The following is a 13,568-nucleotide window of genomic DNA, read 5'->3' as shown; positions in this document are numbered from 1 at the left end:
TTATCGTGCCGCTCGAACGCGGATGGTGCAGTGGTTGGTAACACACCACTTGCCGGCGAAATCGGATATGCATATACTTCCAGCTCAAACGTATTAGGTAGCTTTCCAATTCGATGTTTCGTCCAGTTCCTCTTCGGTAATTACACTGTCGAACATTCCAATAGAACTAACTCTAATCAACGCACTTTCGACAACAGATCCACGTCGAAAAAACGTGGCACCTTTCTATCTGCCTGTCTGTCGTGAATGCCAGTCAGTATTTCCTTTCATATAGACGGATGTGTTGTGTTGTAGTAATATTTATATTCGCTTCTGTGTAGTTTGCAAAGATGATAAGTGGTAAACCAATAAGTACTGAGTGTTCATAAGTTTTATTAGTGTTGTTATAATGCCGCAACTATAGATACACTTTAGAAGAAAGATTTTCTCTACGATCGTATGACTTATGTGAAAAGTCACTTATCAGAAGTGTTGATTGATTGATCGATTTGGTTTATTTCACTTTAAATCGCTGGCTGAATACTAGGTATTTTGTCCGTCTGTACTAACTCTTGAAGAGAGCAGATTGAAGTTGGGTTTATATGGATTTTAAATACACAATACAATTTGTAAAAACATTTTACCAATGTTAATAATTCACACCACTTGACAGCCAGATATGTCGCTTCGGAACGTGACTCATTAACGTGTACACGATAATGTCATCAACTCACTTCGAACTAAAAGTGAAGATACAACAAAACATTACTCAGCGAAATGTGTGTAGAATACTGTACAATCCTTGTCCATATAACAAGTGCCATCTCTCTTTTTGCATTTCAGAATTTTCAGAGGACGGTTTGACAGAGGAGTACGTAGTGTCGGATGACTTGCAGGAGATCATCTCCTCCTTCAACGGAGAAGGAAGGGGTGGATATGGGTATAGACCTGGGTATGGCAGTAGTAAGCCACCGATAGTTGCAGGAGCTGAGTGCCTGAGGACTTGCTCCACAAAGAGGCCCAGAATTTGCTTCTTTAAATTCGTCGTGGAGGAATACCTAACGTTAACGGAGTAAGTTCGAACTCTGCTTATACACTCTGAATTTACAAATTACCTAACGAGGAAATGTCAAATTCCATTCCCGAGAGGTCAATCAGGAAATTTCTAAGTTCACACCTAAGCAGAGGAAGCAAATTCTAACTTTCAATTCAGAAAGTGAAGTTGTAGAAATATTTAAATTTAAGACGAGAAAAAATCAGACGAAAATTGCAAAAGTTCAAATTTGAACTACGCTTGTCTAGAAGGGGGATAAATATTTCTAATCTAAGCATAAACATCCTATAAACTGGATTTTATGAGAGGGACAGACAATATTTATGCTTTTATTCATTATCTATATAAACAGTAGTTACTACTTTTCAGCGCCTGTGCAAATTGTTCCGTCACCAACAACTACGACTGTGACCGACCTCAGTGCGTCTCAGGAGACGGCTATGAGTACGCGGTGAGAACAGTCAACAGGCAGATACCAGGGCCAGAAATACAGGTTAGTTCACTGCAAAATTATACACTATGATGTGTGTATTATGGAGCATGTTCTAAGGGTAGTAAAACATCTTACAATCTATGTATAGGCCTTGTAAGACAGCAAGACTTGTATATTGATGAGGTGATATAAACAAGTAGTACTTCTAACATACGGTAAAACAGCCCAAAACTGCAACTATTTTTCGACCCTACCTCGTACTTATATGTTAATTTCTAACAATAACAACGAGAGAAATTGTACATGAAAGTTTTCTACACTTTCTAGATAGCATTCGGTTGCAATTGTGGTATGTTATAGCTTTATAAGTTCGAAACTGGAGCCACTTTTTTAATAAATCAAAACTTTATTTTTGTTTTCGCTTACAGGTTTGTAAAGGTGATACGATTGTGGTTAATGTCGTCAACAATCTGATAGGTCCAGCGACATCTATCCATTGGCATGGCATTCTACAGAGAGGTACTCCTTATATGGACGGCGTACCGATGGTGACCCAATGCCCTATTCTCCCGGGTACAACCTTCAGGTACAGGTTCAGAGTAGGGATGGCCAAACGGATCCGGATCCGAAAAATCCGGATCCGTTCGGATCCGGATCCGGATCCAAAAGTTACGGATCTGGATCCGGATCCGAAAATTCCGGATCCGGATCCGGATCTGAAAGTTTCGGATCTGGATCCGGATCCGAGAGTTCCGGATCCGCGGATCCGGATCCGAAAGTTCCGGATCTGGATCCGGATCCGAGAGTTCCGGATCCGCGGATCCGGATCCGGGTCTGAAAGTTTCGGATCTGGATCCGGATCCGAGAGTTCCGGATCCGCGGATCCGGATCCGGGTCTGAAAGTTTCGGATCCGGATCCAAAAATTTCGGATCCGGGTCCGAAAGTTTCGGATCTGGATCCGGATCCGGATCCGAGAGTTTCGTATCTCAATCCCATTATAATATTACCACACCTTAGTCCTACAAGAATTTTTTTCAAGTGTTTTTGATTGATTGATTGATTTAGTTTATTTTACTTCGCGTTTTGTGCCTCTTGGCTAATTTGCGAAGATGGGGATGAGTGATGAAATGATGAAATTGATGAATGGACATTCACAAACAACCAAGCCCGAGCGGGATTCGAACCCGGGACCCTTGGCGTCGCAGCGCGATGTGCTAACCGCTCGGCCACAGGGTCCGGCTTTTTTTTTTTTTTTTTCAAGTGTTGTTTCTAAAATACTAAAATACTTTGCTACGCATCGGCTAACACACTCGTGCACAAATGTCCGAGGTGATTTTGTAAATGCCATTGAAACGAATATGTATTCATTCGAATGTATTGGAAATGAAAACACACATAAATGTGAGACATTCCATTCCAGGATGAAACCTTTAACACATATAACAAGATAGAAATGTTATACAAAAATTATACAATTGTTCTACAGTTAGTTTTACAAATTAAAATAAAACATTATAATATATGCAGTGTTAAATAATTACAAAGTGTAAGACTAACAAGGGAGGTTATCTAAGTATCCCCCTCCGATTTCCATGAAACTTGGCAGTAAAGTGGGGCCCAAAGGAAGAATTAGGTGTTTTTTTGTTTAAGCTAAAAAACGGTTTTAGGGGGCAAAACCCCCTCAAATGTCAAGATGAGGACAAATTGAAGTGAGGATCTGACCCCTGTGTCTTTCCGATTTCCATGAAACTTGGCAGGTGTATAGTGGGGCCCAATGGAAGAAATACGTGTTTTTTTTTTGTTTCAGATAAAAAACGGTTTTAGGGGGCAAAACCCCCTCAAATGTCAAGATGAGGACAAATTGAAGTGAGGATCTGACCCTGTGTCCCCCTCCGATTTCCATGATACTTGGCAGGTGTGTGTATAAATGGGCCCAAATGAAGAAATACGTGTTTTTTTTTGTTTCAGCTAAAAAACGGTTTTAGGGGGCAAAACCCCCTCAAATGTCAAGATGAGGACAAATTGAAGTGAGGATCTGACCCCTGTGTCTTTCCGATTTCCATGAAACTTGGCAGGTGTATAGTGGGGCCCAATGGAAGAAATACGTGTTTTTTTTTGTTTCAGATAAAAAACGGTTTTAGGGGGCAAAACCCCCTCAAATGTCAAGATGAGGACAAATTGAAGTGAGGATCTGACCCTGTGTCCCCCTCCGATTTCCATGATACTTGGCAGGTGTGTGTATAAATGGGCCCAAATGAAGAAATACGTGTTTTTTTTTTGTTTCAGCTAAAAAACGGTTTTAGGGGGCAAAACCCCCTCAAATGTCAAGATGAGGACAAATTGAAGTGAGGATCTGACCCCTGTGTCTTTCCGATTTCCATGAAACTTGGCAGGTGTATAGTGGGGCCCAATGGAAGAAATACGTGTTTTTTTGTTTCAGCTAAAAAACGGTTTTAGGGGGCAAAACCCCCTCAAATGTCAAGATGAGGACAAATTGAAGTGAGGATCTGACCCCTGTGTCCCTCCCATTTCCATAAAACTTGGCAGGTGTATAGTGGGGCCCAATGGAAGAAATAAGTGTTTTTTTTGTTTCAGCTAAAAAACGGTTTTAGGGGGCAAAACCCCCTCAAATGTCAAGATGAGGACAAATTGAAGTGAGGATCGGACCCCTGCGTCCCCCTCCGATTTCCATGATACTTGGTAGGTGTGTGTATAAACGGGCCCAAATGAAGAAATACGTGTTTTTTTTGTTTCGGCTAAAAAACGATTTTAGGGGCCAACCCCCCCCCCTCAAATGTCAATATGAGGACAAATTTAAGTGGGCATTTGATTTATGTGTCCCCCTCCGATTTCCATGAAACTTGGCAGGTGTATAGTGGGGCCCAAAGGAAGAAATACATGTTGTTGTTTTTTGTTTCAGCTAAAAAACGGTTTTACAGGGCGAAACCCACTGAATTGTCAAGATGAGGACAAATTGAAGTGGGGATCTGACCCCTGTGTCCCTATCAGATTTCCATGAAACTTGGCAGGTGTGTGTATAAACGGGCCAAATGAAGAAATACGTGTTTTTTTGTTTCGGCAAAAAATTTGTTCTACGGGGCAACCTCCTCTCAAATGTCAAGATGAGGACAAATTGAAGTGGGGATCTGACCCCTGAGTTCCCCTCCGATTTCCATGAAACGTGGCAGGTGTATAGAGGGGCCCGAAGGAAGAATTACGTGTTTTTTTGTTTGAGCTAAAAACTGTTTCAGGGGGCAAAATCCCCTCAAATGTCAAGATGAGGACAAATTGCCGTGGGAATCATCTGACCCCTGTGTCCCCCTCCGATTCCCATGAAATTTGACAGGTGTATAGAGAGGCCGTATGCCCCCTGTTTCTTCCTATGCCATATTTACGTGGTTTCGGGGACAGATCCCCACTTCAATTTCTCCTCATCTTGACATTTGAGATGGGGGGGGGGGGTCTATACACCTGCCAAGTTTCATGGAAATCGGAGGGGGAGACTTAGACCTCCATTGTAAGTGTATTAATTAATTACAAATCGCACACGCGAGCACACACACTATATATATATATATGTGTGTATGTATATTATATATATATGTATATTAGCAGGTAACAATATGTTATAAGCACATTCTTACTTTCCAAAGAAGCGCATGTGGGATGGCAAAACGGATCCGGATCCGAAAATTCCGGATCCGGATCCAAAAGTACCGGATCCGGATCCGAAAGTACCTGATCCGGATCTGAAAGTTCTGGATCCGGATCCGAAAATTCTGGATCCGGATCCGAAAGTTCTGGATCCGGATCCGAAAGTTCTGGATCCGGATCCGAATCTGAAAATTCCGGATCCGCAGATCCGGATCCGGATCCGAAAGTTCTGGATCCGGATCCGAAAGTTCTGGATCCGGATCCGAATCTGAAAATTCCGGATCCGCAGATCCGGATCCGAAAAATTTTAGGATCCGGATCCTAAGGATCCGGAACCAACCGGATCCGGATTTCGGATCCGCCAGGATCCGGATCTGGCCACCCCTAGTTCAGAGTGATGCAATCGGGAACGTACTTTTGGCACGCCCATTCAGGTACAAACTATTTAATCAATATTTTATACTAAACGTACTGTAAAGTTCCCAAGGCCAAGACTGTGTCTTAAAAGTGACCTGTGAATGTAAATCTCATAAATTATGAGTTCTACCGCATATTTCGCATGTCTGAATTTCCTTGACAAAGTTCCGAATACCATCTCAGTACTTCTGTCGAAATCAACTATGGTGTTGGACAATATTTTTAGAAAATGTGCCAATTGAGAATTCCACAGCATGAAACACACAATTTGTAGTTGAGCTCTCCGTTCTTTCAATTACAATTTAGTACGAAATTTTCTTTAAATCAGTTAATTACTGAATTTCAAGAATCTAACGAACCCTATGTACGTATATTACGTTCATATAACAATAAATACCCCACAGGAAATAAATTTAGTCAATACAACTTGTGTTTTGCTATAACTGTAATATTTTCTCACTCAGGAGAGCTACAAAAATAATTTTTGTTTTTTTTAAAAAATATTCATTCTTTTTTTTAAAAGGTATGACTTCAAACTAGAAATTATGAAGAAGAAATTATTGGACACTTCCATTTCGTATCATCTATCTGGTGTGGTGATCAAGAAACAATTTTGTTATGCTATATATACGAGGGCTATTTTTTTCAACCTCCGATGGCGCCGCCAGCTGGCCCGTAAATCACTAGGAAGCAGGACATCACGCAGCGTGATTGGCATCCCCCTGCCATTACCAACACCACTGCCAAGGCCAAAGCTTCAGTTGAAGCTGAGCTACGGGCGCGAAGACTCTCCCGCCAAGTGCGAGATGTGTTACTGGTTGACTTTATGGAGCCGGGGACCACAATCAATGCGGCTGCATACTGTGAGACATTGCGGAGACAACGCAGAGCCATCCAGAACAAACGGAGAGGCATTGTCTTTCTTCATGACAATGCCCTACCGCATGTTGCTGCGTCAACCCAAGACCTTCTTCAACGATTCCACTGGGAAGTGTTTGATCACTACTACAGCCCAAACCAGGCGCCGAGTGACTTCCACCTTTCCCCGACGATAAACAAGTGGTTTGGAGGACGGCGCTTCCACACCAATTAGGAGCTTCGGGACACCGTGCAGACCTGGCTCAACAGAGGGTATTGGAAAACTGGTGCATCGGTACGATAAATGTCTGAATCTTCTTGGTGATTACGTTGAAAAGTACATTATACGTTTACGTAACTTTTGTCCATAAACTAATTTTGCTATTCATTGTGGTTTAGATTTCATGCCCTATCCGATGTTGAAGAAAAAAGCCCTCGTATATCTGCATTTCCTGGTGATATTTCATATTGGTCGCCAGGGGTCATTTGGATTCTTATGGAAGTAAAACTGGTAAGCTAGGATGTTGTTGATCTGGTTGTTGTAGTGTTCAGTCTTGGTTTTCCAAGAGAGCCGCAACTTGAGATATCAGGTTATTTAACATCCTAAAATGTACAATCTTCAGACAGCTTGATACTGTTGCATTGTTTCTTCTTTGTTGTCGTTCAAACGTCTGTCAATAGTTTCCTAACATTTTGCAGGATTCCAGATCATCGATGGGATAAGCGGTCCGCTTATCATAAGGGAGCGCACGGATTTGGACCCTCTCAGCAAATACTACGACTACGATTTGCCTGAGCACTATATCTACATCCAGGATACTCTTCACGAACTCGGAGAAAACATATATCCAGGACGCAGATTACGGAGTACCAATCTGGAAGCACGCAGTATTCTCATCAACGGCAGAGGAAGATACGTGGTATGTACAAGGGTTCGTCATAAGGTACATTTGAGACATGTTAGCTTGAACTAACAAGTGAATATATTGACGTTTCGCCAATATAGCACCGTCAGTTATTTTTTTTTTATTTCCTGCTGTTGAGGAGGATATTCCAATGTGATAACCCTTTACCTAGCTGACTGCAAAGATTACTTATAGTTCCGGTATTACAAGACTGGAAAGATAGCGTACGCTGGCACCAATTTTCAACTTGATCTTCGCTTTACGTTGTTACAATGTATGGAGGAAGACTTCAGAACAAGCTCAAACTAGAGGCTACTCATTCACAACACTGATGTGTGATAACCCGCTTAGTTGAACTATCTGAAGTCTCAGACAATATTGCACAGCTCCTGTGATTGTGTTGTAATGGTATTGCGGATTCTGCTATAAGAATGTTCTTACAAAATGTAGGTACCCTGTCTTAGTTTGGGGTACCAACTTATAGAAAACCGCCAGTAAGGATATGTACGCTCAACAATAAAGCTAATATAACTTTACTGCTTGGTTTACATCTAATGTGATTGGCAATTATAGTCGTCCCATATCACCTCTGTCTCGAGGTATCCTCTCATTGCAAACTCGCAAAAAGATTCAACAGATTTTTTCCTACTGTGCAAACATGTTTCTCATGCAAATTAAAACATACATTTGTTTAACTTGTGAAATGGTGAACACAGCTCTTTACTCAGATGCATATATGTAGATGATCACATGACCTTTTATATTCCAGGATATCGCCCTCAACAGGATCGCGAAAGGACCTTACCACGTTTACTATGTGAATCCCAACACGAAATACCGCTTTCGAGTTGTCAATGCGGGTGGGCTCGCTTGCCCCCTGCAGCTTCAGATCCAGAACCACAGGATGCTGCTCATAGCAACGGACGGGGAACCTATACAGCCAGTGTACATAGACACGCTAGTTACATTCTCAGGTAAATCAATCTCTCTTCACTTTTCATTCCTGTTTTACATGGTCTAATGATAGTAGCGTCTGCTTGTCAGATTTTATAGGGAGATGGGTACTGCTATCTTAAAAGATAATTATGTAAGTTCACGATTCTTCATGGTTCCGTCTGTCTTTGGTGCTACGGATCTCTGTGTGGAAAATCAACTCAATACAAAATGTTAAAAGGTGAGGTGATTTTGCTATTCCTTAAGTTGGTTGACGCCAGGATTCCACGTAAGTTTTTTATTCTGTTGACAACACTGAACCCAGTGGTGCAATACTGGGTGTCATTTTAATGACGTCCACGGACCACAGAAATGTATAGAAGACGTCAAAACAAACTACTTTTCTAAGTAACATTTTTTACCGTTGGTGTCGTTTCGGTGCTACACACGTTTAGAAAAGGCCCGTTTTGCAGCCTTTATGCTGGCAACCCAACACATTTGATCGCATCTGTGACGTTATTTTCTGTGTTGCCAGGGTTGCAAGGAACACACATATTATGTGAAATATGACATAGCCACAACCAGCCGCATTATGTGCTCTAAAACAAAGCGAGGAACACGTTCAGTAACCAAACGGGAAGTAAACTAGCGATACAAGAAACAGTGAGGAAACAACGTATTCAAGAGGAAGTTGTATTATGGGACTTAGTATCTTAGCTTACATATCATTATTTGCTAATCTCATTGGTCGGTTGAAATTTACAGGTTAGTCTATCCACTTGTCCTTCTTATCTTTTTGTCTGTGACACACTAAACAGTATACAATATAAAAAATGATCGAACTCAAAACGACAGTCCGTGGGCGCCATTAAAATGATACCTTGTATATGTCAAGTTATATACTGGTGGGTAGAAAATGTATATAAAAACATACCATACCACGAACTAATAACTATTTTTCCACTGGATTGTTTAATTATAGGTGAAAGATACGATTTTGTGCTTGAGACCAAGGACATTCCACGGGCCTATTGGATCCAAGTTAAAGGGATAGGACCTTGCACTGAGATGAACTACCCCAATCAGGTTGCAATCCTAATGTACGCAGGGGCTAAGGAGTCGCAGTTTTCCAAAGCACCTGGATACTTCGACAATATGCGCGAAGGAGTGGTAAGTTCTTGATTTAATGTAACGAACTGTATAGAATGAGCCACAATCATGAAAAAAATGACTGTTAGAGAACGAGCTGAATCACACAATCATGAAAAAAATGACTGTTAGAGAACGAGCTGAATCAGTTTGGAATATTTGTGAAGCGAATTTAAGTCGAAGAGAAACTGATCCGAAGCTCATAAGAGAACATAGTACATAATTGCTCTGTGAAATTAGTATACTCTTTGAATTAGGAGCCAAGTACTATTTTACAACCACCATGTGTCTCGGCTATCGAACCCGAGAATCCTTGATTACAACGGGGCGATGTTAGCGACACCTGCGAATCGCAAGCACAAAAATATTTCTCTACAGGGATCATCCTCGATCCACCTGCTTCGTAGAGCTACAGAACTAGATTTCCTCCATAGAGGCGCTAAACATCGTACCTATCGTCCAGTGACAGTTGTGGGGTAACCCTTTGTGAAGACCCAAATATTAATTTCTTTTCCACGTAGTACACCCTGGACTGCATTTTGCAGACCGAGACTCTGGCGTTTAAACTCGCAACTACTATGTAATCTTCTGTGGGGCTTGAGTTCTGTTCTGTCCAGGTGTGCTTGTGATTGTCCATTCATCCATTTCATTTTATCACCAATCATCCTCATCTTCCCGAATAGCCAAAAGTGGCAGTAATGCAAAGTAAAATAATTTAAATCAAATGGCAGTGATTGGCCTTCCGCGAGATGTCCACCGAATGGAGTGTCCAGCTCACTCCTTTGATCTTAACCTAAAAGAATCTGCTTGGAATGTTTTGGGGAGACTTTAGCCCAGAAGCAAACGCCTCCAGGGAGTATTCAGGCTAGAAGAGAGGTAATCTCTGCTACAGGAATTACTCTACACTCTTGTTCTGAGTATGTCAAGCCTTCGTCAATGGGGATTCTCTGTTAGAGGAGACATACTTCTTATTGAGTATGTCAGGTATTATTTGTCATATGATTGTTATTAAAACTATGTGATGTGTTATTATTCAATAGTATTTTTTTCTGTATATGATCCTCCGTGATTCAACTAGTGGACGCATATGTTTTCGAGAAGTGTGAATTTGAGCGACGGCATACGCCAATCTCAGCATCATCTGCTCGGCTTCTTCTCATCCCAGCAAACCAATTGTGTCCATACACAGCTTTAAGTCTCATGCAAGTTATTATTTCTTAGAGTCAAGGAATGTGATATGCTCTTTCCCCACAGGTGATGAATTCCTTGGATGAGGTCTGCGACGATCCGAAGAGGAGCCACAACAAGCTGTGTGTTCAGGATTTGAGCTACGGAGGAACTACCAGGGAGGACCTCAGCACTCAGCTTGTTAATATTAGCCTGTACATTCCGATTGGGTTCCACGAGTACATGACTGACCAGCTTTTTGTAACAGGACAGTACTATCAATTCATAAGTAAGTCCTCATGATTCTTCTATGATGCGAATGATGTTTATTTGCTGTAACGTATGCATGAAATAAGGATCAGAACACGAATTGAGTGTTAATATTCTCTGTTACTAGTTTCTAGCACAATGTCTTCGTTCCAGGACCTACTTCGATGCCTGTCACTCCCACGATGGGGGCTGATATTTCCTACGTGCAGCCAACAGCCCCTCTGCTCTCACAATTGAAAGATGCTGACCCGAAAACCTTCTGCACCCAGAGAGAACGGCCTCCTGAATGCCAGAATATGCCCCTCTGCTTCTGCACCTACGTGGAGCACATCCCCTACAATTCCGTTGTTCAGGTTGTCATAGTGGATACAAGTAAGTGTCAAACATGTTGTTTCCTTAGAGTACATCTTTCAAACATGCATAGAGGTGAAAATATGGTGGCCGTTACTAAAAGTCTCAAATTGCGAATGATGAAACGACCCTGTAACAGGTGTTGCATACTGGGTAAGGATTCTATGTTTGTCATCAACAACTGGGGAATAGAGGAGAAACATTGAAATAGCGTTATGAATGGAATGATCATTGAGTGAGGCATACTGCGAAGTATGCACATTTCTGGAAGTCAATATTCATTGAGTTGCAACAATAATCTATAAATTACGACAAATAGTAACAAAATAAAAATACAGAAATTTACATGAAGTTTCTTTTTAATTGTTAAAAATAGTAACTGCTCCATTACGAAAAGCTGTCATTCATTTTCCCCTTTCAAAGAACAACAAAGTGAGAGAGCAAGAGAGAGGAAGGGAGTGAGGTAGAGAGAGAGAGAGAGAGAGAGAGAGAGAGAGAGAGAGAGAGAGATCGAAGGATATGAGAACCAAAGAGACTTTGGGCACACTCTGTAAAAGCTTTTCACTATAAAATTCCCGCGTTAGTGTATACTTTGAATATTTTTACTGAAACAGAAGGATACTTGTACTGAAGCCTTTTCTTAATGTACTTAGACCACTGTTGCTGAGATAGGAAAAGCGTACACCTAGCAAAGCTGAAAGGTGGGTCTAGCCAACATGATAGCTTCTGCTAGTCGAAACTTGTAAAGAACATAAAAAAAACACAGTTTTTTTGCCATTTGTTTTCAGAACTTCACACTGTGCTATTTTTTGTGGTATTAGTATGAAAGAGTATATTGTATTAAATTTCACTACGTATAAAGTATCCAACACAAAAACTTCATCCTTTCATATGGTTAATGTCACCAATCAATTCACTCACATTTCTCAATTTTCCAGTGGAAGGAGCTAATTTGACTCATCCTTTCCACCTCCACGGCTACACGTTCCAAGTCATCTCTCAAGGCAGAAAGACAGGCGGATTTATGATGGCTGAGCAAGGTCGAGGAATGGATGCACATAGCTTGAACCAGCGCAATATCGGCGCCCCAACATACAAAGACACAGTTCCCCTGCAAAGCAGTGGATATGCCGTCATAAGGTTCAGGGCTGATAATCCAGGTAAGTTTCTGCAAGCTTACAAAGACAGTCAGTACGAGTGAAAAGTCACTGATATATCTTGATAAGCTTGAAAGGTCATACTCTTGTGTTGAATAAATGTTGAATGTAAGAAATAAGAATGTAGAGCGTAGAACAAAGTAGAAACCAATTATTCTAATCTTTCTAATATAACAGCGCGACTATAAATGGTGCGGAGAAAATACTATAACAGCTTTGTCAAGTAGAGGAACTGTGTGAAAAAGCGTGAACTACCATCATGTGGTTCACATGGTTCACAAACTCAGACATTACTTGTATGAAAATTGCTTTGAATACATTTGAAGGGTATTGAAATATCCATGTTTGAATGCATTGTCGGAATTGAAATTTCTACCCCTTATAGATCCATAATTTGAATGAAGTTTCAATAAATCGTGATTATCTTACAATACCGCTTATATTTTCAGGATTCTGGAACTTCCACTGCCACATATCGTTTCACAGATTATTTGGAATGCAGATGGTGTTCCATGTAGATGGTCCAGTGGCACCTCCACCGGAGAATTTTCCCAGATGCAAGGACTTCATACCTCCAATATTTTAAATTCAATATTCAGTATATCGTTATTAAATGTGTGTAATGCTTATTGTTCAGCAAGGGTCGTAGAGTTTTATATTAAACTTTGATTCAATATATATTGTAATATTCAATGGTAATAATTAATAAGGACATAATATTTTGAAAAGTTGTGATGAACCTAAGGAATATTATGAAGGATGCTGAAGGTTGGATTGGTATTGCCCAAGATGGGGACTGATCGAAGGTTTTTGGTGTTGTTACGGCAGTAGAGCTTCTGGTTAGGAAAGTCTGAGAGTTTTGGTTAGTGATTTGTTGCTAATATACTACAATCGCAAATATAAATCAAGACATCCTGAACTAAATCCAAACTAAAACGTGACTAATTGTTGCATAAAATTTAAAAACTTGTAATCATGTAATAGAAGCTCATAGTAATAAAGATGTTGAGGTGAGGTAAACCAATAAGTCGAGAATAATGATAATGATGTGATACACTCACCGGAATCTCTACATACTTTTACCCCCTGTAATCTCCGCAATTTGACACGAAAAATTGGCAAAATATATTGCTTAAAGAAATTGCAAATAGTTTATATTTGCACAGAGCAGGACACTTCTAGGATGTAACTCAACAAATTGTTATAACCCAGAAGTACCCGTGCCTGTACATATTGTACG

At 40.7% G+C, this 13,568-nt stretch overlaps 1 protein-coding gene across 1 annotated transcript in view; it reads left to right on the top strand.

Annotated features, from left to right (window-relative positions):
* LOC145992480 (multicopper oxidase 3-like) overlaps nucleotides 1-12,914 on the top strand; it is a 39,108-nt gene extending 26,194 nt beyond the window's left edge. Inside the window, exons 2-12 of the mRNA XM_083128862.1 lie at nucleotides 823-1,051; nucleotides 1,403-1,526; nucleotides 1,895-2,065; nucleotides 5,510-5,555; nucleotides 7,096-7,316; nucleotides 8,071-8,275; nucleotides 9,217-9,404; nucleotides 10,638-10,839; nucleotides 10,974-11,192; nucleotides 12,110-12,331; nucleotides 12,778-12,914. Of these exons, the coding sequence (XP_082984988.1) occupies nucleotides 823-1,051; nucleotides 1,403-1,526; nucleotides 1,895-2,065; nucleotides 5,510-5,555; nucleotides 7,096-7,316; nucleotides 8,071-8,275; nucleotides 9,217-9,404; nucleotides 10,638-10,839; nucleotides 10,974-11,192; nucleotides 12,110-12,331; nucleotides 12,778-12,914 (1,964 nt within the window). The remainder of the gene's footprint in view (nucleotides 1-822; nucleotides 1,052-1,402; nucleotides 1,527-1,894; nucleotides 2,066-5,509; nucleotides 5,556-7,095; nucleotides 7,317-8,070; nucleotides 8,276-9,216; nucleotides 9,405-10,637; nucleotides 10,840-10,973; nucleotides 11,193-12,109; nucleotides 12,332-12,777) is intronic.
* The last annotated feature ends 654 nt before the right edge of the window (nucleotides 12,915-13,568 follow it).

The sequence above is a fragment of the Lepisma saccharinum genome, chromosome 9 (assembly GCF_977018435.1).
Source record: "Lepisma saccharinum chromosome 9, izLepSacc3.1, whole genome shotgun sequence".
In the NCBI taxonomy this organism is placed as follows: domain Eukaryota; kingdom Metazoa; phylum Arthropoda; class Insecta; order Zygentoma; family Lepismatidae; genus Lepisma; species Lepisma saccharinum.
The sequence above is the reverse complement of the archived record's forward strand: the minus strand, read 5'-3'. Positions and strand labels throughout refer to the sequence as shown.